General features: G+C 51.2%; 2 protein-coding genes across 2 annotated transcripts in view; both read right to left on the bottom strand.

Annotated features, from left to right (window-relative positions):
* Positions 1 to 1,259: 1,259 nt before the first annotated feature.
* GP9 (glycoprotein IX platelet) lies at positions 1,260 to 2,182 on the bottom strand. The gene has a single exon (XM_004442930.3). The coding sequence runs from the start codon at positions 2,168 to 2,170 to the stop codon at positions 1,640 to 1,642; it is 531 nt and encodes a 176-aa protein (XP_004442987.2). The 5' UTR covers positions 2,171 to 2,182; the 3' UTR covers positions 1,260 to 1,639.
* Positions 2,183 to 22,352: 20,170 nt separating this feature from the next.
* EFCC1 (EF-hand and coiled-coil domain containing 1) overlaps positions 22,353 to 27,690 on the bottom strand; it is a 38,967-nt gene continuing 33,629 nt past the window's right edge. The window contains exons 6-8 of the mRNA XM_087431591.1: positions 26,048 to 26,188; positions 24,443 to 24,512; positions 22,353 to 23,592 (exon numbers count right to left, since the gene is read on the bottom strand). Of these exons, the coding sequence (XP_087287717.1) occupies positions 23,456 to 23,592; positions 24,443 to 24,512; positions 26,048 to 26,188 (348 nt within the window). The 3' untranslated portion in view covers positions 22,353 to 23,455. The remainder of the gene's footprint in view (positions 23,593 to 24,442; positions 24,513 to 26,047; positions 26,189 to 27,690) is intronic.

The raw sequence follows: 27,690 nt of genomic DNA, 5'->3' as shown, positions 1-27,690 counted from the left end.
GTTCTAGGGGGCCCCAGGGGCCAGGAAGCTTTCAAGGGAGCACTTTTCAGGTGTGAAAGGGGGCCTGTCTGGGACCATGCCTGTGAAGTGAACGTGGGGGGCCCTGGGCCTGCGTCCTCCTCCACACAGTGTGGGAGAACAGCCCCTTCCTCACACGGTTTGTACAGGATACAGAATGCCCAACGTGAGGTGCTTCCCGCAGGGCCTCATTCATACGAAGTGTCCCGTAAGTAGATGCTGCCTTGTACCATTGTTCTCATTAGGCGGCCATGTTACAGGTGATTCTTAACCCAGAAATCACAGACCCTCAGCCTATGGACTCCATCCCGTCAATTAATGTGTTTTATTTGTTCTGCTGATATATATTTAAAAAGTGTTTAATTTAGTTGCTAACACTTGAATAATTTAGAGATTTCACATAAAAATTTAGATTTCCAATATCTCTAGAAGAACAGAGGACTGGGCGCCTGGGTCCGCATCTCCACATGGCAGCATTCAGCTGGGCATCTTTGGATCGAACGGGCTCTCTGGTTTGCCACAGTCTCCACCATGCCCTACTGCCCCTCCCTCCCCCTGAGTTTGGGCTCCTGTTCCAGCCTCTCCTCTGTGGGTAGCTGCCCTCTAGTGGCTCTCTGCACCTGCTTGGCCTTCCTTGTGGCACCCTCTGACCCACAGGCCCGCCTCCAGTCGGCACTGTTCTTATGGGCGCACAGGTCTGCTGGCCCACAACATGGAGGTCCTTGAGCGGGGGACATTGGTGTAATTAGATTTGGGTGTGACTTGGCCAGTAACGGACCAGTAAATGCTGTCTCGTATGGTGGAGGAAAGTTTGTTATTTTAACTGCTGGCCCCAGAATTCCTCTGAGGAAGAGAAGTGTCTTGTGTGAAGAATTCGGTGACTGTTGCTTGGGGTAGAAGGGAGACCCCAGAGTTTGCAAGTTTCTGCTGTCAGCACTTGGAGGGGAGTTGTTTCCATGGGAGAGGGAGGAATTCGTTGTTTTGTTTCTGAAGAACAAGGATAGAGAGGGGGAAAAGGAGAGAGAAACTAGCGCAGGGGGAGGTGAGAAAGGATGGGGCCAGGGGAGCCCAGGTGGCCTCCTGGCCAGGAGAGTGGCCGACGGCCATTTTGGGGACAGTGAGGTGCCTTTTGAGGTATGTCTATTGCAGAGATGGAAACCCCTCCTCTCGCCCGCCCAGGGTCTTCAGTGCCTCCTGCTCTGCTCGCTGCTGTGTTGTGAGAACAAGCTTTTTGTGGAGTTTGGAGAAGGGCTGAGTATCGACGTGAGATTGGCCTGGGCTGTCCGGGGTGGCCCATGTGGGGCCAGGAGAACCCAGTCCTGGGACGGGGCAGAGCAGCTCCAGAGACCGTGGACTTGGGGGTGGCTGGTGTGGGGCAGCCCGTTTTACTAGGAACTTGGGGGATGGAGAAGCCCCACTTGATATCTGGTGATAACAAAGGGACGCAGGCTTCCAGAAAGAGCCAGACTCAGGTGCTGAGGAAATCTCCGAGCTTGGATAAAGTGGCTGAGCAGCCAGTCTATTTTGAGCTACTGGCGGCTCGGGCTGACCAGGGCTGGTGGGGTCTGAGCAGGGGCTCACGTCCTGGCCGCTGGTCTGGGGGGACCCTGGGGTCCTGGGCTCAGTCCAGGGGCTCTGTGACGGTGCACAGCAGGCCAGCCAGGAGAGCTAGGCCCAGCGTGGCCACGACAAGCAGCGCCACGTCCCCCCAGAACCCCGGGGCGGCCCAGGACGCCTGTAGCTGCCAGCCGCAGTCGCCCAGCTCGTAGCCCGTCAGCTGGCCCAGCGAGCGGTGGGTGGCGAGGGCGGGGCTGGCACAGCGAATGAGCGGCAGGGCCTCAGGCATGCGGTCCTCCAGCCAGAGGCGCAGGTAGGTGAGGCTGCAGTCACAGTGCCAGGGGTTCTGTGACACGCTGAGGGTCTGCAGCTGGGGCAGGTGGTCGAAGGCGCCGGGGGGTATGGAGCGCAGGCTGTTATTGACCAGCAGGAGGTGGCGGGTGTGGGCCGGGAGGGCGGGCAGGGCGGTGAGCCCCCGCCCCTCGCAGTCCACCCGCAGCCCCATGGTTTCCAGGGCCTGGCAGGTGCACTGTGTGGGGCAGTCCTTCGCGGCCTCCGCGGCCCAGAGCAGGAACAGGGCCCCCCAGACAGGCATTGGGCAGGCTGGCTGTGGGGAGAGTGACCATAGATGAGGGAGGGCCTGGCTCTCCCTCATCCTGGGGGAGAGGTCCCCCCTCATCCTGAGGGCCACTGGACACTGGGCACAGTGGGACCTGATCTGGGTCAAGGGACGACTCACCTCCCTTCTCAGGCCTCAGCTTTCTCCTCCGTGAAATGGGGTGAAGACTGACGGAGGTGAAGCGTAGCCAACCTGGGCCTGGCTGACCCTCGCTGGACACTCAGAAGGCGGGATGTGGAGGGTGGCTCTGAGGGGGAGGGGGGCGGGGTCAGTGTGTTCTTGGGAAGGGGAAGGGACCTCCTGGCCCCTATCAGAGACCCCAGCCCCTGCTCAGGGGTGGGGAGAGCAGAAGCCTGCTAAACGGCCCCCAGCCCTGGTCCCTGGCCCCCAGAGCCTGGGGAAAGGCCTTAGAGTGGGCCTCCCAGGCTGCTCTCAGCCTCCACGCCTGAGCCTGGGGTCAGGCTGCTGGTGTAGACTTTACAGACCACACCTCGCCCCACGGATTCCAAACAGCTTCGCCAAAGCTAAGTGAACTCTTCCGTGATGCCTGATGTAGAAAACAGCAGGGCGAGGGTGCTGAGGTAGGGACAGGGAAGTGAACCCAGGAGGGGCTCTGTCTGGAAAGGCGTTGATCTAGGCTGATGCTTGGACCTGGGGAAATCGAGCACCAGCGAGGGAGAGTGACTTGTGCAGGGTCACCCAGTGGTCCGTGTCAGGGACTAGACTCAAACTCAAGTTTCATGAGCCCCAGTCTTCTGTCTGGGTCACTGCCTTCCTCCAGGACTCAGTCGGGGGCTGTTCCCCCTTCCTGAGATGAGCTCTCCCTCCAGGGTCTGGCCCACGGCAGGCTTCCAACGAACATTTGTCGAATAAACCAATGAATCTTGACTCAGCCAAGGATTCAGTGTCTCAGAGCGAGCGCCCCCTCGCAACCTCGAATTCTAAAGGGGAACGCCGCCAAAGGAGGGACAGAGGCAGGACTTGACTGCCAGCCTCCCCTCTCCCTGTGGGCCTTGTCCCCCCGTCCCAGCTGGGAGGGGCCCATGGCGGGGAGGCTGTGCTGGATAGTGAGAGGGCCACTCACCTGTGAGGCCTGCGGTCGAGGGACCCCTTCTGCGGCCTGAACTGTCCTGTCGAGGCCGTGGTGGCAGCTCTACGTGAGGCAGCCGATGGTGGTCACTGCTTGAGTGAGAGGAAGGAAGTGATGAAAATAGCCTGGCTTATCCCCCAAGTGCAGCCCTGAAGCGCCTATCTGCAGAGGCAGGGGCCCTCGGGGTCCCGGGGCCTTGGCACAGAACCGCGGGTCAACCCCCGTTTACAGGAGGGAGGCCCACAGCATGTCCCACTGTGCAGCCAGTGCCTCGGGGAGCCTCAGCACAGGTGTGTGGGAGAGCCGAGGAGGCCCCACACCTGGTCCAGGAGGTGAGGAAGGCTCCGGGAGGAGGAGGCCCCCGAGATGAGTGCTCTGCTGGTTGTTCCTCCGAATCTGTGCTCCTCGTTCGTAAATGGGAGCAGTGCTCCCTGTCCTGCTTGCCTCACAGAGGTGTAGGTTGGGCAGCTCCCACGGGCTGAGAATCCTACGAGGGGAGAGCGACTTAATTTTTAATTCTCTTTGGTCCTTCTGAATAAGTAAGGAAAGTCTCCTTTTGGTGCCACTGCATCTTTAGCACCTTCTAGCACTTCCTGATCCTTCTTCTTAACGAGGAGCTGCAGGCCTGGGGCTCAGAACCTCCATCAGACATTAGTCTCCAGCTAGAATGTAAAACCATGGTTTCATTGGCATTATATTTGATTCTATGATACATTCTACTTGGTGGAGTGACATCAGCTTTCCATGTATGTTACTGTTATTTATGTTAAATGTTTCCCTTTAAAAGAGACATATTTGTAATTTAATTATATTTTTAATATTATAAAATATGAATCAAAATCAAGGCTAACAGTAAAATATTATAAACTGTATTATAAAATTAAAATATCAACATATGCATTTTATAGTAAGTTATAAAAATGCCACTATTATGAAATATTAACTAAGTCAAAGGGTTTGCAGAGATGGCAAAATTTGCGCCCGTGTGTGGGTAGGGGGAACTGAAGTGTGGGAAGGCCTGGGTAGAGCAATGCCTGGGAACATAAGGAAGGGGTGCCAGCAACCCGAGTAGACAGAGCCCTTGGCCAGAGGCACCCAGAAGGGTGCCCAGAATGGGGGTGCTGCTGAGGAGAGGAAGGGGGTCCCTGGGTCATTCCCGGGATCACAGCAGTGTCAGCCAAGGACTTCCAACCTGAGAAGAGGGTCCTGGGCCCCCAGTCTGGAGGGTTCTACACCCTTCTAAAACTCAGAGGGGTGTAGGGCTGGAGAGCGAAACGAGGGCCTGGTGCAGCTATGCTGCCGGCTGAGGCTACATTAGCAGGGCCAGCTGTCACCCTAGCCGGGATGGAGGGGACCTGGAGACTCTCCAGCTGAGTTCTGTTCTTTACAGCAGGGTGGAAACACCAGAAGTCACAGTGGCCAGGCAGGAAAAGTCACGGGCAGAGGGCCGAGGGTGCTTCGCACCCTCTGTCCACACAGACCCGCAGGACTATTCTGACGTTCACAACAGAGGGGTGTTCTGTTTTGTTTTGTTTTGGCATCCTGCAACTCCTAGCCTTCTTCAACGCACAGAGTGGATGTCATTCTCGTGTGTGCTTGTCGTCTGCTTCTCTCACCAGGATGTCAGCCCCCTGAGAGCCGGAGCCTTCTCCGCCCTCCTTGGGGGCAAGTCACAGTGCCTGGGTTGGTGCCTGCACGTCACGGCTCCTCAGTTAGTTTGTGCTGGGTGATTGCACGAGTGAACAAATGATTTCACCATAAAGGACTCCATCAGCAGGAGAGACCCTGGTCCTTTTCTAACCCGCCCCCTTACCGTACAGAGGGGAGAGCTGGCTAGCTGAGCCTCTCGGCACACCTGCCACAGCAGCTGCCATCAGCACCCTTCTGTTCCTAGGACCCCTGGGATTGTTTTGTGTTTTATTGTGAGGAAGATTGGCCCTGAGCTAACATCTGCCAATCCTCCTGTTTTTTGCTGAGGAAGACTGGCCGTGGGCTAACATCCATGCCCATCTTCCTCCACTTTATATGGGATGCCGCCGCAGCATGGCTTGCCAAGGGGTGCGTCGGTGCGCGCCTGGGATCTGAACCGGCGAACCCCCGGCCGCCGCAGCGGAGCGCGCACACTTAACTGCTTGCGCCACCGGGCCAGCCCCCCTGGGATTGTTTTCTTAATACGCAAAGATGTGTACTGCAGCATTGTTAATAGTAGCACAAAACTGGAAACAAAAGGAGTAAATACTGGCACATCCCACCACGGAGTGTTATAGACATTATGTAAAATTAAACAAAACTGTGAGAATGGTGCTGAAGGAATTTCCATTAAGTACTGTCGAGTGATAAGAGTGAAATGCACGTGAGTGTAAAATAATGCCCCATGTTGGTAAAACAACCTGTGATAAACTACCCTTGCCCTCGATTGTCAGGAGTGTGTGCGTTCTTTCTCGTCCCGTGCTCCTCTCGGACTGGCCTGGGTCCTCCCCGGGCGCGGGGCTGGGCCGGCCCTCCCTAGGGAGGCTCTCGGAGGGCCCCCGGTTTCCCCCGGCCCCCACTCGGCCCAGCTCTGCTCTCCGGGACGGAGCTGGGCGTGCGCCATCCTGTGAGGCCTGGGGGAGGCTTCCAGGCGGGCCGCCGTCCCCGACCTCCTGCTGCCCGGCCCACAGCAGGGTGGGGAAGGCGTCGTTCCGTGCCTGGAGTCACATCTGCTCTGGAGCCTGCTTGCTCCCGTGGGTCACCTGGCGGGAACGCTGTGAGGGTCCCCCAGGAGCCCGGACCCTGGGCAGGATCTCAGCCTCCTGGGGCCTTCTCTTCCCCCACTCCTGGACCCCAGTCTGGCCCCCCTCCACCTGCCGGCATGCCTCACAGCAGGTGGAAGGGCCCCAGGGAGAGGGGTCCCACAGCCGCCAGGCCAGGCTCCTGACCTGACCTAATTGGGCCCACGCTCTCAGTTCCTCTCGGGCCTCTGAGATTTCCTTCTTGTTTCTAGCATGTACAATTTAAAACAACAAAAACTACACAAATAAAATACCATTCTCATTGTGGGAAAATTAGAACATGCAGATGAGCGGGAAGGAGACAATAAAAATGTCCCTCAATCCCAATGTGAAGCAAGCAAGGCTGCCTTTCATTTTGTTCCTGTGTGTGTTGTTTTCTTACCCAAATAGGGTCACTCGGGGCCCACGCTCCTTTGAAGCTCCTTTTCCGCCTGTGACTGCACCGGCAAGTGTCACCAGCATTGAGGTGGCTCCATTGTGTGGATGCGGCATCTTTTATTTAAGGAATCTCTGGGCATAAAGGGCAGGCCTGCTCTCCTTATCTCAGTGGGACAGGCCTTCCTGGGGGCTGGGGGCGGGAGGGGGCAGCTGTCCGGGCTTCCTGAGGGAGGGAGGGACTCCTCCTCCAGGGCTGCCCAAGTTGGCTGACCTGGTTTACTATACCCATTTCCCTATGGGGAAACTGAGGCATTCCCTGCTCCTGCCCCTTCAGGCTCCAGGCTAGGTCACCCCCGCCTCTCTATATATGGAGGCCCGCTCTCTCTGGCCCCTTCCTCTCAGTCTGTAAGCATATTTATGACCTCCTCCGTCTGGAAAAATCTAGCGTGTGTGTGCGTGTGTGTTGTTTTGAACACCAAAGCACGCTCCGCACCCAATCCACTCTGCCCCTTTGCTTCACAGCCAAACCAGGTATAGTTGCTACTCCCCGCGGGCACCAGGTCCTTTCTCAGTCTTGTACGTTCTCTCTTGGCTTCAAGTCCAGCTGCACGCACTTGGCCCGCCCATCTCCAACGCCAGCCCAGACCTAGGCATCCAGAACACCCCCTCTGAGTGCCCTGCAGGGCCCTCACACTCACCATGGCCTAGACCGGACTCTGTCTCCTCCTGCCCCGTGAAAGTCATGCCCCTCACCCAAGCGCTCTCCACCTTAGAGATGGCTGGCACACTCCACCTGGTCACCCACCAGAAACCTGGGGCCCTCTCTCTCTCACTCCTGCATCCCACCAGCCGCCAGGTTGGCTGACTGCTTTCCGCACATCCCTGGACTTCGTACCCTCTTCTGTGGCCCCATTCTCTGCTCGCTCTCTGTCCCCCTCCGCTGACCCTCCTATGTCTCTCAAGCAACGCTCACCCCCACCTTCTCCTCTGACCTCCTCCTCCACTTCTAGAGTGGGAACCCAGCTGTCCCCCAGGACCCTGTCCTTTTTGCTGCTTCTGGGTGATTTCTCTTCCTCACTCCAAACCCCAACTCTTTTGACATGCATGTTGTCTGCCAGGCCACCTGTTCCTGCCTGCTGCTCCCCCTCCTGGTCACTCCCTCTCCTTCATGGGTGACCCCCACTTTGGACGCATGGCTTCCTGTCCAGCAGAGAACCGTCCTTCCTCTCTGTGACCCTTGGGCACCCTGGCCTCACAGTCCGTTGGCCTCTTTTCCCCTGTGCTCCTGCCCTCGGCTCCACCCCACTGCCCACCCCCACAGACTGGCCCTCACCGGCAACCGCTCCTCCTTGAAGCCTCCATTCAATAGCCCCAACCCCCTGACTACCATCTCCCCATTCCAGCTCACGTCTTTGAGCAGGCCTGCTCCAGCCCGGCTCTGACCTCATCAAATCTCCAGGCCAGTGGCCCTATCACTGTCCTTTTATATTGTTCAACGTCATGGCCTCACAAGCTGACTCGCGGATGACCACTGTCCCCCAGGGTCCACTCTCCTCTTCTTCCACACACATAGAATTTTAACTGGACACATGGCCTTCTAGCTAAAGACTACATTTCCCAGCCTGCTTTGCCTTTAGATGTAGTCATGTGACCAAGTGTACGCCAGTAGGAAAAGAGGAAGTGATGTGAGCAGCTTCCTGCTTCTGCTTCCTGCTGGCTGCAGGGAGCTGGGGAGGCCATCTCCATCCATGAGGAGTAGCCCTGAATTGAGGCTGGCAGGGCAAAAAGACAGAGGAGCCTGGGTCCTTGATGGTTCTGGGACTGCCATCCAGCTCTGGCATGCCTCGCTGGACGTTTCCCTGAATGAGAGAGAAAATTGTATCTTGTTTAAGTCTCTGTCTTTTCAGGTCTCTGTCACGGCAGCTGCTGTATCCCAACACCAAATCTGCCAACCTGCCCATATCTGTGCCCACATGTTCTGCCTTCCCACCTGCTACGGCACAAGAGGGTCCTGCTCTTATAAGGCTGGGTGGGCAGAATTCCTAGGAATGACTCCCAAGAGCCCACACTCTAATCTTCAGACCCCAGGAACTGATGAGACATCACTGCTGTGGCTGTGTTGTGTTTTAAGGCACAGCTGACCTAAAAAAGGGAGGGTTTCCAGGAGGGCCTGATCTAAACGTGTGAGCCCTTAAACGCAGAGAACTTTCTCCTGCTGGTGACAGGAAAGGAAGTGAGAGAGATGCAGCAGAAGGAGAAGTCGGAGATTCAGAGCACGAGAAGGACTTGCTGTGCCATTGCCAACTTGAAGAGAAAGCAGGAGCTGGGTGCTGCCAAGAGCTGGAATGAGCTGGCAAGCGGATTCTTCCCCGGAGCCACGGGGAAGGAGCACAGCCCTGCCCACACCTTGACTTCGGCCCTGTGAGACCTCAAGCAGAGAACACAGAGCCATGTTGTGCCGGCACTTCTGCCCCGAGCCAAGTGTGAGATAACGAGCGAGTGTTGCTGTAAGCCCCTAGATTTCCGGTAATTTCTTCTTTTTTGTGTGTGAGGAAGATCAGCCCTGAGCTGACATCTATTGCCAATCCTCCTCCTTTTTTTCCCCCTTTTTCTCCCCAAAGCCCCAGTAGATAGTTGTATGTTATAGTTGCACATCCTGCTAGTTGCTGTATGTGGGACGCGGCCTCAGCATGGCTGGACAAGTGGTGTGTCCGTGCTCACCCGGGATCCGAACCCCGGGCCGCCAGCAGCGGAGCGCGCGCACTTAACCGCTAAGCCTCGGGGCCACCCCTGGTAATTTCTTACAGCAGCAGGAGAAGACCAGCACGCAGGGCACACTCTACCCTGTGCTCTGAATCCTACCCCCTTTCTCCTGCTGGAGGACATCGCTCCTGCCCCTGTCTCTCCCACATCGTCAGTTTCTCCTTTACTGGATCATTCCCATCAGGTTACAGACGGCCTATGACATCGCCCTTTTGAAAAACCCTCGCCTAATTCCACATCGCCCTCCAATCACTGCCGCTTTCTCTGCGCCTCTCCACAAAACTCCTCCATGGATTTGTCTCTGCTTGCTGTCCGACTGGTCAGTAATCCCTGTGGTCTCAGCCCCAGAACACATTCAGGGCGGAACCACGTCTCCCTCTGCTGCCACCGCCCTGGTCTCCCGTCAGCCCCCTTGGCTTCCCACTGCAAACACAATAAACTCAGAGCCCCTTCTGTGGCCTATGAGGCCCTGTGCGGCTTGGCCCTGCCTGGTTCTCGACCTCGTCAGGCACTCTCCTCTTTGCTCACTGAGCTGCAGCCACACGGACCTTCTTTCTGTTCCTTAAACGGTCCTGCATCCTCCCACCTCAGGGCATTTGCACTTGCTGGTCCCTCTGCCTGGAGCACCGTTCCCCCAGACCCTTCCCTGGCTTCCTCCTGACCATCATTCATGTCTCAATTCAAATGACCCCTCCGCAAAGGCCCCCCTAACTAAGGCAGCCCTCCCATCATTCTGCACCATGGTCCTCCATTTAATTTCCCTCATAGCACTTATCAGGACCTGAATTATCTTATTTTTACATTTTGTGTGCATTTACGAAGTCTCTCCTCCTGCTGAACGTGAACTTCAGGAGGGCAGGGACTCTGTTCCATTGTAACTACACCTATACCTGGCACGGAGTAGGTGTGCAATACATACCTGTCTCCTTTGCTGACCATCTCTCTTCTAGTTCTGGCCAATCCCTATCTCTCCAGGATTGCTGTCTCCTGGATGCCAGTCTCTGCCTCTGGCTATGCAGGTTTGACCTCGCCACTGCCCAGGAGAGGCTCAACGTCCTTTCAGGGCTCCCCAGTGTCTTCGGGATAAAATCCAACTCCTCAGCAGGGTTCTCCTTGGCCATCCTCTCCAGCCTCCCCTGTCATCTCTTCATGACAGGAAGCTTCATGGCAGATCGTTCTTGTCCCCTGCTCCCCACCCACATGCTGATTCCTCTCTCTGTGCCTTTCTCTTTCTGGAGCCCTCCCCTAAATTGTGGCTGGTGCACTCGATCCTTTAAGATTCACCTAGGGCATGACCTCTTCCAGGAAGCCCTCCTTGACCCGCTTCCCCAGCTGAGGTAGTGGCACTGCTGTTGGCTTGTCTGTCTGCCCATGAGTCCAGCAGCTCCTCAGGGACTCCGGGCGCCCACAGGGGAGGTGTGCTGGGTGCTGTTCACAGAGAGATGGGTGCCTGAAAGTCGGTCAAGGATCTTAGGTGGCTTCTGGTGGCACCTGCCCATGATACAAATAACGAGACACACAAAAGACAGAGTCACCCCCTCCCACCCCTGACCTGAGGGAGAGAGCCTTCGTCTGGTAATTGTATTGTAAGGGGAGCTGCTTAGCAAAGCTTTATCTTGGGGCCCAGAATCCTTCACTACCCCCTGAAGCAATGTTTCCTTCTCACCGGAAGCAGAGGAGATTAAGAGGCGGTGACTATTATCTAGCACTCTTAGCCTGTGCGCAAGCAGGGGGAGATAGGTTACCCCTGCCCCAGAAGCCCCGCTTGCTGGTTCTTTGCAGACACACATCTCCATCAATAAAGCCGTCTGGGGGCTGTGGAGCAGCATGCCTGGCTTCCAAACCCAGTTTTGCTACGTATTAGCTCTGCGATCTTGGGCAATAGTCTCAGCCTCTCTCTGCCTTAGTTTCTTCATCTGTAAAATGGGGAGAATAAAATACCCTGCCCCCCCGGGGGACTTGAGGGCTGAGTGAGTCAGGCAGGTAAAGTGCAATGCTCGGAGCCTGGCACAGCTGGTGCCGGGTCAGCCAGCCAAGGGCGGGGGTCTGCCTGGGTGCTGTCAGGGCGTGAAAGGTGGGCCTGACCCGCTCTGATCTGATTCTGGTGTCTGAGTATTTTTGTCTCATGACTATAAGGACTCGACACAGCCTGGCTTGGCGCGGGTCCCCCTCCTCCCACTTGGCAGCCCTAAACACTGGACTTAGACCCTTGCTTGTTGCCTCAGGCTCAGCAAATGCACCTGGTCAGAAGTTAACACTGTTCTTGTATTTTCTGTGAACTTACTGCTATGTCACCTTCTAAATTAGAGCACATACACTTTCCTTCTTAAAATCATTTATGTAAACTTAAAAGTGAGCAGATTCTAAGAAAAATATTGAGTCAATAATAGCACAAGTGGTGGGACGATATGGTAAATGCCCAAGAAGGGGACATTGAAATCCATTAAACCGGGGCCTCCGGGACCTCTGCTTTGAGCTGATTTTGAACGGGTTCCCATTCATTCCTCTTTTCAATGAGTACGTTCGCCACCTAGTGGCAAAAGTGTGAAATTACAGGATAAATTTTGGTCGGAGTGGGGAGGGCTGGCAATTTGAGGGCAACAGAATGATTTCATTGCTAAAAAGTGAGAGAGGACATTAGTTAGAATTTCCCAGAAAACATTTTTAACGAATTGAAGACCATTTGACAAACCCCAAAGAAGCCTTTCTAGAAAAAAGGCAAAAGAAGAGTGGTAGATATGAAGACTGTTCACAAATATTCAATTCTCCTATTTTTTCTGAGAAGTGGTAGGATTAGTGCCCTCCCTCATGCCCCCTCCCCACCTTCTCCCCCACCCAGGGCCAGCTTCAGGGGCATGCACAGGTGTAATTGCACAGGGGTCCCCAATCAGAAGGGCCCCATGCGTGGGGTGTAATACTCTGTGGCTGCTATCTTGAAATTCACAGTCATCTTGTCTTTGCATTTGTTGTGTAAGTGAAGTCCAACAGGACAATGAAGCCTGCATCGGGACCTGGAGCCTCAGCTAACGCGGACTCCGCCTCCTGTCACCTCCCCAACTCTCTGTTGCCTGCTCCCCTGCCCCGACCCCCAGGCCGCCTGGCCTGCACTGGGCCAGGGTGTGTTGTGTCAGTCTGCTGGCTGGAGGGGGACCGCGGCAGCTATCAGGCCTGAGCAGGTATGTGCATGCCCACCCCCTTTGCCCCCCAGAACCTCAGTGCCCTGGGGTGCTCCTTCAGCCTTCGGCTGGCTCCCTGCCTGGGGTCTCTTGTCATCTTTCCAACCTGCTAATGATTCTTGTCAGGCCTCCGACGGTTACTAACAGACCTCAACACCCACCATGAACACACCCAAAGTACTCTATGTTCTGATGAAGCATGACTTTTATTAGGAAATGTATTGGTTGTCTATTGCTGCATAACAAACCATCCCCCAAACTAAAGCAGCTTTAAACAGTAACGTGTTCGTTTACTAGCTCACATGGTTTCTGGGTGAGGACTTGGGAGGGGCTTAGCTGGGCAGTTCTGGTTCTGGGTACTGCAGTCAAGATCTCAGCCAGGGCTGCCATCATCAGAAGACTTGACCAGGGCCGGAGGACATGCTTCCAGATGTGAGCTGTGGCTGTTGGCTGGAGGCCTCAGCTCCTTGCTCGCGGTTGACAGAAGACTTTGATTTGTCGTGTGGCCTTTTCCACAGGGCTGCTTGGGTGTCCTCACAACCTAGAGAGTGAGGGAGCCACAGGCCTTTCATGACCTAGTATCAGAAGTCATACCATCAATTCCGCCACATTCTCTTTGTTAGATGGGAGTCGCTAAGTCTAGCTCAGGGAATTCGGTTTTACATCTTTTTTCTTTTTCTTTTTTTATTTATTTATTTTTTGGTGAGGAAGATCAGCCCTGAGCTAACATCCATGCCAATCCTCCTCTTTTTTTTTTTGCTGATGAAGACTGGCCCTGGGCTAACATCTGTGCCTATCTTCTTACACTTTATATGGGACACTGTCACAGCATGGCCTGACAAGCGGTGCATCAGTGCGTGCCCAGGATCTGAACCCGGGCCGCCAGCAGCGGAGTGCACACTTAACTGCTACACCACGGGGCCGGCCCCCGTTTTACATCTTGAAGGAAGAATATCAAAGACTTTGTAGACATTTTAACAGGAAGTTTTCAAATTCAAATAGTTGCAAGGCCTCTATCAAGAAAATTCTAAAATTGTACTGAGAGGCATCTACCAAGGGATTAATTGGTTAATGGTAGCTCCCAGGAGCCTCAACTAACAGGAAACTTCTGGATTGGGGTCGTTACTGATACTTGGGTTGGTCCAAATATCAGGGGAGGCTCTGTTTTTGGTGAAGTTTTCAGGAATTGTGCATTTATTCCATTTCTGACTGGAAGAAACCCCAAGTTTCCCATGACGGCAGTTCCCTGGGCTCCACCATTTCTCTCCCTGGAGACATGACCCCAGACTTCAGCTCAGCAAAGATGCACCCCATCTTTCTGTGAAATCATGCCTTCTGACCTCCTTTCCTCTCAGTGATCTCAGGCCTTGGTGCTCAGTAAAGGCCCTGCCTGCTTATCACAGCGACAGGCTGGTCAAGTGGTTATGAGTATGGGCTTGGGTTGGACAGGCTGGGCCTGAATCCTGGGTCTGCTATTGAGCTGTGTGGCCAAGGGCAGGGCCCTTGTCACTGTCCTCATCACTCGAAGGTGGAGGTGGTTTCTGTTGGTCACAGATGTTGATGCTGCCTTTGCTCCCTGACTCCGGCCTTTCTCCAGGAAGTCCATGGTCCTCTCAGGGCGTCTCACACTGAGGTGGTGTGGGGCCGCAGGCTCCCAGTGGAAGCTCGGGCCAGGCTCCACCAGGCAGGGAGCAGCAGGGCAACCTTGGGCCAGGGCAGAACATCAGGCAGATGCTTAGGTCACACCCAAGTTCCAGGTCTTGAAGTTGAGGAAGTCCCAGCCTCTCCCCCTTGGGTACAAGGGGAGGCCATCTAGGCCACAATTCAGCGAGGCTGAGGGTCCAGGAAGTGCCTGACACCAAGGCTGACTGAGCAAAGACAGAGAGACCTCCCGTATCTATTCTCTCCATCTTCTTTTTTAAATAGACTTTAATTTTTAGAGCAGTTTTAGGTTCAAAGCAAAATCGAGTGGCAAGTACAGAGTTCGCCTATACTCCCTGTCCCTCCCCCAGCCTCCCCCACTATGAACATCCCCCACCAGCGAGGTGCATTTGTTACAACTGATGAAGCTACGCTGACACCTCGTCATCACGCAGAGTCTGCAGTTTACACGAGGTTTCACTCTAGGGGTTGTACATTCTATGGGTTTGGACAAATTTATAGTGACATATATCTGGCATTCTAGATCATACAGAATAGTCTCACTGCCCTAAATTCCTCTGTGCTCTGCCTATTCATCCCACCTCCCCTCTAACCCCTGGCAACTACAGAACTTTTCACTGTCTCCGGTTTTGCCTTTTCCAGAATGTCATATAGTTGGAACCATACAGTTTGTAGCCTTTTCAGATTGACTTCTTTCACTTAGTGACATGCATTTAAGGTTCCTCCATGTTTTTTCGTGGCTGGACAGCTCATTTCTTTTCAGTGCTGAATAATATTCTACTGTCTGGATGGACCACAGTTTGTTTCTCCATTTACCTACTGAAGGACGTCTTGGTTGCTTCCAAGTTTTGGCAATTGTGAATAAAGCTGCTGTAAACATCCATGTGCAAGTTTTTGTGTGGACATAAGTTTTCAACTCATTTGGGCGAATACCAAGGAGTGTGCTTGCTGGATTGTATGATGAGAATACGTTTATTTTTAAAAAACCGCCCCACTGTCTTCCCAAGTGGCTGCACCCCTCGTGGCACTCCCACCGGCGGTGAGTGAGAGCGCCTCTTGCTCCACATCCTCCCCGGCATTTGGTGTTCCTGCTTTTGGCCATTCTACCAGGTGTGTAGTGGTATCTCACTGTTGCTTTAATTTGCAGCTCCCAAACAACGTCTGATGTTGAGCATCTTTTCCTGTGCATATTGGCCATCTCTTATCTTCTTTGGTGAGGTATCTGCTTAGGGCCTTTGCCCACTTAAAAAAAATTAGATTGTTAGTTTTCTTATTATTGGCTTTAAGAGTTCTTTGTTTATTTTGGATAATAATCCTTGGTGCCGGCCCGTTGGCACAAGTGGTTAAGTGCACGCGCTCCGCTGCGGCAGCCCAGGGTTCGCAGGTTCGGATCCTGGGCACGCACTGACACACCACTTATTAGGCCATGCTGTGGCAGCGTCCCATATAAAGTAGAGGAAGATGGGCACAGATGTTAGCCCAGGGCCAGTCTTCCTCAAGAAAAAGGGGGAGGATTGGCATCAGATGTTAGCTCAGGGCTAGTCCTCCTCACACACACACACAAAATAATAATAATCCTTTATCAGATATGTCTTTTGCAAATATTTTCTCCCAGTCTGTGGCTTGTCTTCTCAGTCTCTTGGCAGTGTCCTTCTCAGAGCAGGGATTTTTAACTTTAATGAAGTCCAGCTTATCAATCATTTATTTGATGGATCATGCCTTTTGTGGTGTATCTAAAAAAGAGTCATAGCTATACTCAGGGTCATCTAGATTTTCTCCTGTGTATATTCTAGGAGTTTTATAGTTTTGCATTTTACATTTAGGTCTATGATCCACTTTGAGTTAATTTTTGTGAGGGGTGTAAGGTCTGTGTCTAGAGTCACTTTTTCTTTTTTTTTGCATGTGGATGTCCAGTTGTTCTAGCACCATGTATTGAAAAGACTCTCTTTGTGTTGTGTTGCCTTTGCTCCTTTGTCAGAGATCAGTTGACTATAGTTATGTGGATCTATTTCTGGACTTTCTGTTCTGTTCCATTGATCTGTTTGTCTATTTTTTTGCCAATACCATGCTGTCTTGGTTACTGTAGTTTTACAGTAATTCTTGAAGTCAGACTGTCAGTCCTTCAACTTCGTTCTTCTCTTTCAATATTGTGTTGGCTATTCTAGGTCTTTTGCCTCTCCAGAGAAACTTTAGAATCAGTTTGTCAATATCCACAAAGTAACTTGCTGTGATTTTGATTGAGATTGCGTTGAACACAGAGATCAAGTTGGGAAAAACTGACATCTTGATAATATTGAGTCTTCCTCTCCATGAACATGGAATATGCCTCCATTTATTTAGTTCTTTGATTTCTTTGATCAGAGTTTTTTTTTTTATCAGAATTTTCCTCATATAGATCCTGTACATATTTTGTTAGATTTATATCTAAGTATTTCATTGGGGGGATACTAATGTAAATGGTATTTTTTTTTTTTTTTGAGGAAGATTGGCTCTGTGCTAACATCTGTTGCCAATCTTCCTCTTTGTCTTTTTTCTCCCCAAAGCCCCGGGGACATAGTTGTGTATCATAGTTGTAGAGTTGTAGCTCTTCTATGTGGGACACCACCACAGCATGGCTTGATGAGCAGCAAGTAGGTCCGTGCCCAGGATCCGAACCAGCTAACCCTGGGCCACCAATGCGGAGTGCGTGAACTTAACCACTATGCTACTGGGCCGGCCCCTGGTAATGTGTTTTTGATTTCAATTTCCACTTGTTCATTGCTGGTATATAGGAAAGTGATTGGCTTTTGTATGTTAACCTTGTATCCTGGAATCTTACTACAATTGTTTATTAGTTCCAGTTTTTTTGTTGATTCTTTTGGATGTCTACATAGATGATCATGTCATCTGCAAACAAAGACAGTTTTATTTCTTCCTTCCCAATCTGTGTACCTTTTGTCTTAGTCAGTTTGGGCTGCTGTAACAAGGTACCACAGACTGGGTGACTTAAACGACAAACATTTATTTCTCACAGTTCTGGAGGCTGGAAGTCCAAGATCAGGGTGCCAGCGTGGTTGGGTTCTTGGTGAGGGCCCTCTTCCTGGTTACAGATGGCCACTTTCTTATATTCTTACAAGGCGGAGACAGAGAGAGAGGAAGCAAGCTCTCTCATGTCTCTTCTCATAAGGGCACTCTCATGACCTAATTACCTCCCAAAGGCCTCATCTACAAACACCATCACGTTGGGGATTAGGGATTCGACATGAACTTTCGGGGGGATACAAATATTCAGTCCATAGCACCTTTTATTTCCTTCTTTTGTCTTTTGTATTAGCTAGGAATTCTGGTAAGATGTTGAAAAGGAGCAGTGAGAGGGGACATCCTTGTCTTGTTCCTGATCTTAGTGGGAAAGCTTCTACTTTCTTACCATTGAGTTTGATGTTCGCAGTAGGTTTTCTGTGGATGTTCTTTATCAAGTTGGAGAAGTTCCCCTCTAGTCCTAGTTTGCTGACAGTTTTTTTTAAATCATAAACAGGTGTTGGATTTTGTCAGATGCTTTTTCTGCATCTATTGATATGATCATGTGATTTTTCTTCTTTAGCCTGTTGGTGTGATGGATTACACTGGGTGATTTTTTTGAATGTTGAACCAGCTTTGCATACCGGGAATAAATCCTACTTGGTCGTGGTGTGTAATTCTTTTTGTACATTGTTGGATTCGATTTGCTAATATTAAGTTGAGGATTTTTGTATCTGTTTTCATGACAAATGTTGCTCTGTAGTTTTCTTTTCTTGTGATATCTTTATATGGTTTTGGTATTAGGGTAATGCTGGCCTCACAGAATGAGTTAGGAAGTATTCTCTCTGCTTCTATCTTCTGGAGGAGATTGTAGAGAATTGGAATAATTTCTTCCTTAAATGTTTGGTAGAATTTACCAGTGAACCCTTCTGGGCCTGGTGATTTCTGTTTTGTAAGGTTATTAATGATTAATTAAATTTCTTTAATAGATATAAGCATATTCAGATTCCTTCTTGTGTGAGTTTTGGCAGATTGCATCTCAAGGAATTGGTCCATTTCATCTAGGTTATCAAATCTGTGGGCTTAGAGTTGTTCATAGTATTCCTTTATTATCCTTTTAATGTGCATGGGATCTATAGTGATCTCCTCTTTCATTTCTGATATTAGTAATTTGTGTCTTCTCTCTCTTTTTCTTAATTGGCCTGGCTGGAGGCTTATTGATTTTATTGATCTTTTCAAAGAACCAGAGTTCAGTTTCATTGATTTTCTCTATTGTTTTCCTTCTTTCAATTTTATTGATTTTTGCTCTAATTTCTGTTATTTCTTTTCTTCTACTTACTTTGAAATTAATTTGCTCTTCTTTTTCTAGTTTCCTAAGGTTAAAGCTTAGATTATTGATTTTAGATCTTTCTTCTTTTGTGATATGTATGTTCAATGCTATAAACTTCCCTCTAACCACTGCATCCCACAAGTTTTGATAGATTGTATTTTCATTTTCATTTAGTTGAAAGTATTTTTAAGTTTCTCTTGAGATTTCGTCTTTGACCCATGTGTCGTTTAGAAGTGTGTTGTTTAATCTCCACATATTTTGGAATTTTCTAGCTGTATGTCTGTTATTGATTTCTATTTTAATTCCATTGTGGTCTGAGAGCGTACATTGTGTGATTTCTATTCTTTGAAATTTGTTAAGGTGTATTATGACACAGAATGTGGTCTATCTTGGTGACTGTTCCATGTGAGCTTGAGAAAATGTGTATTCTGCTGTTGCTGGATGAAGTCGTCCATAGATGTCAATTCGATCCAGTTGATTGATGGTGCTGTTGAGTTCAACTGTGTCCTCACGGATTTTCTGCCTGCTGGACCTGTCCATTTCTCTTGGAGGGGTGTTGAAGTCTCCAAATATAATAGTGGGTTCATCTACTTCTCCTTGCAGTTCTATTGGTTTTTGCCTCATATATTTTGATGCTCTGCTGTTAGGCACATCCTCATTAAGGATTGTTATGTCTTCTTGGAGAATTGGCTAGTTTATCACTATGTTGTGCCCCTCTTTATCTCTGACAGTTTTCCTTGCTCTGGAGTCTGCTTTCTCTTAAGGGCAGGCCTTGTTAAGAAGAACAGAATGCTCTGGCATACTTCATAATGGTTACTTCCCCTCCCCCCAGCAGAAGCATAAGGGGATTTTTCTCTGATATTCACTGTGGGGACCTGGTAGAGCTTCGGAGAACTGTCAAAGAAAACTCACACAGGTGTGGGGCCCCCTGTGACTGAGCCCCCTAGAGTTTGTAACTGGCACACTTGTCCACAGTGAGCCTCCAGCAGTTTGTTAATTACAGTGCAGAGTTTCCTATTGTAGGACTGGTTCCTGCAGAGGTAGGTTTCTGCTTGGATAAACTGTGATTCTCTGTATTTTTTTTTGAAGGTTCTTTTCTTTTTTTTTGACATATAATTGACATATAACATTATATTAGCTTCAGGTGTATGACATAATAATTCGATATTTGTATATATTGTGAAATGATCACCATAATAAATCTAGTTAAGGGGCTGGCCCTGTGGCTAAGCAGTTAAGTGTGTGCACTCCGCTGCCGGCGGCCCCAGTTCAGATCCCCGGCGTGCACCGATGCACCGCTTCTCCGGCCATGCTGAGGTGGCGTCCCACATACAGCAACTAGAAGGATGTGCAGCTATGACATACAACTATCTATTGGGGCTTCAGGGGAAGGAAGAAAAAAAAAGGAGGAGGATTGGCAACAGATGTTAGCTCAGAGCCAGTCTTCCTCAGCAAAAAAAGAGGAGGATTGGCATGGATGTTAGCTCAGGGTTGATCTTCCTCACAAAAAAAAAAAAAATCTTGTTAACATCTGTCACCACACATAGTTACAGAATTTTTTTCCTGTGATGAGAACTTTTAAGATTTACTTTCTTAACAACTTTCTTTTTCTTTTTTTTTTTTTGTGAGGAAGATCAGCCCTGAGCTAACATCCGTGCTAATCCTCCTCTTTTTGCTGAGGAAGACCAGCTCTGAGCTAACATCTATTGCCAATCCTCCTCCTTTTCTTTCCCCAAAGCCCCAGTAGATAATTGTATGTCATAGTTGCACATCCTTCTAGTTGCTGTATGCGGGACACCGCCTCAGCATGCCCGGAGAAGCAGTGCGTCAGTGCGCGACCGGGATCCGAACCTGGGCCGCCAGTAGTGGAGCGCACGCACTTAACCACTAAGCCACGGGGCCGGCCCACAACTTTCAAATATACAATACAATGTTATTAACTATAGTCACTATGCTGTACCTTACATCCCCATGACTTATTTATTTTATCACTGAAAATTTGTACCTTTTGACCCCTTTACCCATCCCCCCCACCCCGTGTTCTTTGTATCTGTGGGCTTGGCTGTTTTTTTTTTAGATTCCACATATAAGTGAGATCATATGGTGTTTATCTTTCTCTTCCTGACTTATTTGCCTTAGCATAATGCCCTCAAGGTCCATCCTTGTCACAAATGGCAGGATTTCCTTCTTTTTCATGGCTGAATAATATTCTTTTGTGTGTGTGTGTATGTGTGTGTGTATATATATATATACACCCAATATATATTTATATATATAAATATATATACCACATCTTCTTTATCCATTCATCCACCGATGGACACTTAGCTTGTATTCCTGTCTTGCCTATTGTGAATAATGCTGCAGTGAACATGGAAGTGCATATATCTTTTCTGATTCTCTGTATTCACCTGTCTGTCTCTCCAATTTTGAGGGCAACTGTTTGCCCTGTGACCTCACTTCTCTGATGGATCTAAGAACTGTTGATTTTTCAGTTCAGCTTTCTACTTGCTGTTAGGACAAAGTGATGACTTCCGAGCTCCTTACATGCTGGACTGGAAACTGGAAGCCTTTTCTCTTTTAATCATATTAGCATTAGCTGGACACACGGTTGCCCAGCTATAGACTACATTTCCCAGCCTCCCTTGCAGCTAGGTATGGCCAATGGGATGAGAGTAGGAGAGATGTGAGCAGAGTGTCTGACCCTTCCCTTCCTCTCTCCTCCTTCCTGTGAGCTGGAAGGCAGATGCAATGCTGGTGGATTGGCTTCCACCATGCAAAGGAGGACATCCCTCTAGGGAATGGCAGAGCAACAAAGTGGAAGGAACCTGCGTCTCTGGGTGACCACATGGAGCGGAGCTGCTCTGCCAACCAGGGCCACTCACCTCTGGACTGTTACAGGAGAGAAATAAAGTTCTATTCTGTTTGACTCAGTATTTTGGGACCCTTTTATCAAGGCAGTTTGGCCTGTACCATAACTAATCCAGACCCCAAGCCCTTATCAAGCCTGGAGTTTCCTAGCCAGAGACAGCTGGCAGTGGTAGAAAGAACATGAGACGTGGGCTCAGAAAACAGGCCTCACTCCAGGTTTGGATGCTAATTTGCTGTGTGTTGCTGGGTAGCTCACCTGGCCTCTCTGGGCACCTCTACATCCTAGTCCACCTCATAAACTTGCCTTCAATGGAATGAGGGGCATACAAGTGCGATGATGAATTTGGGATTATCGGCCAGTGGTAAGAGAAGCTTTTTATTAAGATACTTCTGAGGATGAGGCTTAGTGTAGTTGTAATCTACAAGAACCCCCTCTGCCTGCTGTCTGCAGATTCCAGGTAGCCAGAGCTGAGGGTATTTCAGGAATGTCTCTTCTGGCCCCTTTTATTTTTTATTAACATACAGTAAAGCTGACTTTTTTGAGAGTAGCTTCCAGTTCTATGATTTTAACACATGCTTAGACTCCTGGGACCACCACCATGGTCAGCATACAGAACAGCCAGCTCCTCCTACTGGGCAGGGAGCACACGAGGGGCTCACCTGGGTCATGCAGTCATCAGTAGCAGAGTGAGTAGGACCCAGTAGGCTCAGGCTGGGCTGAGACGAGCAAGCTAGGGGAGCCCCCTCTGCTCAGACCAGCCTCCTCAATGCCCAGCCTGACTCACTGGCCCCTGAGGGGTCCTAGGGACCTTCTCAAACAGACCTGGCCCATCTGACAGGACCAGGGATGGGGTGGTCCCTCCACACTGGCCTTGGTCCCTTTGATTCCATTTCCAGAGGAACCATCTGGAAACTGGGCATTGGGCCTGCATTGCCTGCTTAGGAGCCTGCAGTGGCTCCCTAATGCCTCTGGCACCCATCCAGGCTGCTGAGCGTCTGAAGCCAGACATGAGGTCAGGCATTGTCCCTGAGCCCTCCCTGTTGCCCCTGCCCTGGAGTGCCTGCTGCTCCAGGGCTCCCTCTGGGCACCCTTGATCCTCCCTCCCCCATGGTCCCCCTTCTGTGTTCCCATGGCTCTGGCTCCAGTCCCCTAGTGACCCTTTGCTCCTACAGCCCTGCAGCTGCCTCTTTTCCACTCCCTTCCAGCCCACTCTCCGTGAGGCAGCTCAGAATCCTCCCACGGCTCCCCATTGCCCGTGAGACCAAGTCCCAGATCCTCATCTGCCGTTGAGGCCCCCCATGACCTGCCCTTGCCCCCTCCAGGCCCTGTCCCCCGACCCCCCACCGTTCCCCTCTCTAGTGCATCCATCCTCCTCAGCACAGACAGATCCCTCTTGGGATCAGAACACTCTATTTTACCTCGATTTAGCACTGATTTCACCCATAATGCACTATTTGACAAAGTATCTTTTTCTCCATGAGACTTTAAGGTAGGTGAGACCAGGCAGCTTGCCTTGCTCCTTCCTGTGACTCCATGAGGCCCAGTAGCTACTACGTGCTTGAGAAGAGGGGCTCTGGGTACCATATTAATGGGGTTCTTCCTGGCACCACACTTTTGTGCTTGCTGTTACCTCATGTTCAATGCCCTTCTTTCCTCTCTCTGCCCGTCTACATCCTACCTCTCTTCTAGAACTGGTTCAAGGCCAGCCTCCACCAGGAAGCCTGCTGTGATCACTCACCCCTTACACTTCCCTCAGTCCTGCCTGGTCTTCAACATTTCTGGACACATGGGTAGTTTCCCCATGGAACAGTGTGGCCTGAAGGTTGCACAGAGTCTCTGCAGCAGGCACACTAGTGGGAGGAAGGGGACAGTGCTGGGAAGAGAAGAGATCCCGGGAGCCTAGGGAAGGGATTCTGGGCTGGGCGGAAAAGTGGGCACCTCTGCTCCAAGGGCAGGGGAGGCAACAGCAGGTGCAGGCTGATCCAGCAACCATAGGGCTTGAATGTGGTCTCTGGCAGCAGGAATGCAGGGGCTGCAAGGGAATCTGGGAGAAGCCCAAGGACGAGATGGCTGCCAGGCTCTGCCGTGTGAGGGCTCAAAAGGCCTCAAAAGGAGCCAGGGCCTCCAGGGTTCCAAGGATGTGATGGTGGTCAGGCTGATCCTGGAGGCTGGTCTGACAGTGGCCAGGCTGACGAGGCTGCCCCCAGGCTGGGCCAGTGACCTCAGCAGGAGATGAGGAGGGAGCTGGTGAGCACGGGAGCTGCAGAGGCTGGTGCCGAGGGCTCTCTACGCAAGAGCTCACAGCCAGCCAAAGCTTGGTGCAGGGCATCCAGGATGGCCGAGGGGCCAGATATCCCCTCTGGAAGGAAAGAGTGGGCAGGGAGGTCGGGTCAGTTTGGTCACTCTGGCCCACAGAGCCACTCACCCTCCTCCCTGGGGCCTTCCCCAGCCCTGTCCAGCTATCTGCCCCTCTTGTCCCTCTCCCACTGAGTACCCTGGAGAAGGGGCCTTCTAGCGCATAATTTCTCCTTGATGCCAGGGGCCATTCTGGGCAGTGGACGTACCTGAGCCCTGCCCAGCGATGCCTGGTGAGGCCAGCGAGCAAAAATTTATCACCAGTCAGTCGCCCCATCAGCCTGTGAGGCCTTTTCAGGCAGGCACTCGGCCTGGCTCGTCTTGATTTAACTGGGCATAAACTGGCATTGATGAAATTCTGCTGCTCTGAACTGTCTAAACCAAGGAGACCACGTAGCTTAGTGCTTAAGGGAGAGATCCAAGGCCTCAGGTGTGGCCGGCACTTGACTCCTCCGTGTCTCAGTCTCTCCATCTGTGGAGCGGGTATAATAACAGCACTTCCTCGTTGGGCTGTTGTAAGGACTTAGGGGGTTAAAAACTCTTGAGGCATCTCCCCGCTGCCTGGCCCATGGTAAACCCAGTGACTGTGGGCAAGTCTGAATTGCCGGCAGCTCCCTCGGGGGTTTGACCACACTGGCTCTGTTTGGTGCTTCTCCCTGGGGTGTCTGCTCCCCTGCTGTTGTCAAAGAGAACTTTTAACTTTCCGAAGCCTGTTCCTGACTAGACCCTTTGCAAATGGTCAGGGCAGGAACGATGGTGGCATTTTGCAGACAAGACACTTAGGACAGAAGGTGCTGGATCAGGATTCCCTCCAGCCACTGTCCAGGCCCCGAAAGATAGGGAAGCTCTCTTACCATGTGCGAGGTCCCTGCAAGCATCCAGTGTGCCCAGCAAAATCTTCCCCAGGGCTCTTTTCGATATGTTCTTAAAAAGAAATGGAGACAGGGCTGGACCGGACGGTGTCCTCATTCAGCAGGTGGGACTTGGTGGCCCCTACGGGCTTCTGTGTGGCTCTCTGGGGGCAGACAGGCACCCCCCCAATCATCCCTTCCCCTGCACCTAGGCTGGCCGCACTGCTCAATGGGCTTCTCAGACTCTTGGTGGGTGGATGGAGCAGTGTGCAGGATCCATCCTATCAAAGACCCCGTATTTACGGATTACCGTCCATGTGCCCAAGGAGGCACTCGGGAGAAAGTGAGAGCATTTTTATGCATTATTAGCTCATTTAATCCTTGCGACAACCTATTTTATTTCGCTCATTCTAACCTACGAGAAAAGCAAAGCTGAGAAAGAAGGAGAAATTTGCCCAAAGCAATCCAGCTGGCAGGTAGAAAAAGCAGCATTTGCACCCAGGCTGCATGGCTCCGAGCTGTGCTGGGAACCACTGCCTTCACTGTCTGCCAGTGCTGGGCTGCCACTGGGTCACTCCCTCAGGCTGTGTCACATTGGTCTGGGACTCAGCAGCTATGTGACCTAGGCAGCCTGATGTGCAGGCAAGAGCCCACTTCAAACCCTGAAGACCTGGGTTCAAATCCTACTTCCACCTCACAGTGGCTGTGCAATCCCAGCCAAGTTAACCATCTCTTAGAAAAAAAAATTTTTAATGGTTTGTTGATGCTATTTAGGAACACATTTGATTTCTGTGTTCTAATATTTTATCAGCAGCCTTGCCAAGGAATTACAATAATTTGCCTCTGGATTCCCTTGGGTATTCTGTGTACACAAATATGATATATAATTACTGATAGCTTCGTTTCTTCCTTTCTAACCCTTACACCCTTTCTTTCTTTTTCTTGTCTTACTGCATTGGCTAAAGCCTCTAGTTGGCATACAAGCAGTGATGACAGGATGCCTGTCTTGATTCTGATTTTAGAAGGATTCCTTCTAACATTTCACAATAACTGAGGTTTGTGAGAGGCAGTCGGCTGAGGCTCCTTGTCTGGGAAAGGAAGGTCCTTACTGTTCTTAATTTGCTGAGGGGTTTTATAATAAAAGGAGACTGTTATTGACTTTTCTACATCTATTGAGATGAATATATGGTTTTCTCCTTTAATCTGCAATGTGTTGTATTATGTTAATAGATTTTTTGATGTTGAATCATCTTTGAATTCCTGGGATAAATCCAACTTGGTCATGTTGTGTTTCTTTAAACACTGCTGGATTTTGTTTGCTAATATCTTATTTAATAATTTTGCACTCATGTTTAAATGTGACGTTAGCTTACACATTTATCCTCCTCTGGTTTTGAGATCAAAGTTATATTAGCTTCATAAAATGAGTCAGACAGCCTTCCCCTCCTTTGGATGAGCTTCCCTGAGCCTCCATTTGTGCATCTGGAAAGTGGAGATGACACCTGCTCACTGTAAGGATAGCTCACAGCTGGTGCCTGACACAGGCCAGGGGCTCCCTCCTAAGAGGTCCCTCCCCTGCCCCAGGTGTGCCAGCTCCCGTGAGCATACCAGGTCTCGGAGCCTCTGCAGAAGCTGCAGCACGTCCACCAGCTTCTCCTCCAGCAAGGAGAGCCGTACCCGCTCCGTCTCCAGCATCTGCAGCTCCAGCCTCAAGTGCTCATTCTCATCCACCTTCCGCTGCAGCTCTGCCTGCAGGGACCAACAGGGGCTCAGCGCCCGCCCTGCTGCCCTCTGCCCCGTACTCTTGGCACCATCCCTAGGTAGAGCCCGTGAGCTGCCTTGACCCTTTCACGGAGGTCATCTCATCTGGCCCCTTCAGCCTGCCAGGTGACTGGGCAGGTACAGCCACCCTGTCTCCCCAGTGATTCTACCAAGGCCTAGAGAGGCTGAACACCCGGCCTAAGGCCACACAGAAAGTCGGGCTGATATAAGAACATGCATGTTTTATTTTCTAGTCAAGGGACTCCTTTCTCCCTTCTCTATCCATCTGCTTTCTTTTCTTTTTAATAATTTTTTTTGGTTCCAAGCAATAGAAACTGATCTGGCTAGGTTAAACAGAAAAGGAATTTACTGGCAGGCTAGTGGGTCGATCCCAGAAAGGACTGGCAGCTGGTGAACCTCAGAAATGGGGCAGCACCAGGGGTTGAGACAGCAGAAATGTCTCGAGCCTCTTGTCCAGGGGCCACAGCTGAGAAAATACTCTCCAGCCACCCCCACCTCCCCCAAGATGGAGAGTGCAGGAGAGGGGCCCAACTGGCCCAGCCTGAGTCACTGCCCACACCTGGCCACGGGGCATCAAGATTGTCGATCCTGCCACAATACCAGGGGGTAGATGCCAGGCAGCCACCAAATGTACATGGCCACCTGCCTTCTAAAGCATGGATGCAAGGAGTGAAGCAGCCCCCACTCTTGGCACCCATGGAGGGAAGGAGAAGCAGCTGAAGGCATGGTGCCCTGGGGCACTCAGGGTCCACTCTGGGCTTCGGGCAGGAGAGAGAAGGCGCAGTGCCCACGCCCACTGCAGGTGGGCCTGGAAGGGGGCTTGGGAACACAGCCTGCAAGTCTCAGGAACCAAACTCCCTTGCCTCCTATTTCCACGAAATTACTTGGGAAAGGGGTGGTGCCTACGCCCTTTGGAGCTGCACCAGACCCCAGATGTGTAAAAACAAGTATGCGCTTAGTATTTCAGGTATATAAATATAAAGCTATCTTATATCAAAGCCAGTTTGCAAAAGTGCAGTAGGCTGGGGCTTAGTGAAATGATAACTCCCAGTAGCATTCCGCCTTTGATTACTGTGCAGTAGAGTGGAGGAGAGAGATGAGCACAAAATGCTAAGTGGTCTTACTGAAATGGAGACACCTTGCTGTTCGTGTTGCCTGCCAGGCGCCCCCACCCCGGCCTTTCCTCGGGGGAAGTGTCCTTTCTCCACTTCATCTGACTTTGATGGAGCTGCCAATCACTGACCCCTGCCTGCCTACCTGGGACGCCCAGGGACAGGCCCAAGACTGAGCCTGGGCCAACTGGAGTTCTTCCCTGAGATTTAATGTACTGGGAGTGAGGCTTTTGTTGTCCCCCTGGGGTTTCTTAATGGGCTGATGGGAACCTAGAGCTGTCTGTGATCCTGCCTGCCCTTCCCCTACCACATGAGCTAAGTCCCGCTGAGGTAGCGGAAAGTGAGGCCATCACCCAG

The sequence above is a fragment of the Ceratotherium simum genome, chromosome 5 (genome assembly GCF_057802395.1).
Source record: "Ceratotherium simum simum isolate JZ-2026a chromosome 5, ASM5780239v1, whole genome shotgun sequence".
Taxonomy (NCBI): Eukaryota; Metazoa; Chordata; class Mammalia; order Perissodactyla; family Rhinocerotidae; genus Ceratotherium; species Ceratotherium simum.
Note: the sequence above shows the minus strand (reverse complement) of the source record. Positions and strands in the feature narration are given on the sequence as shown.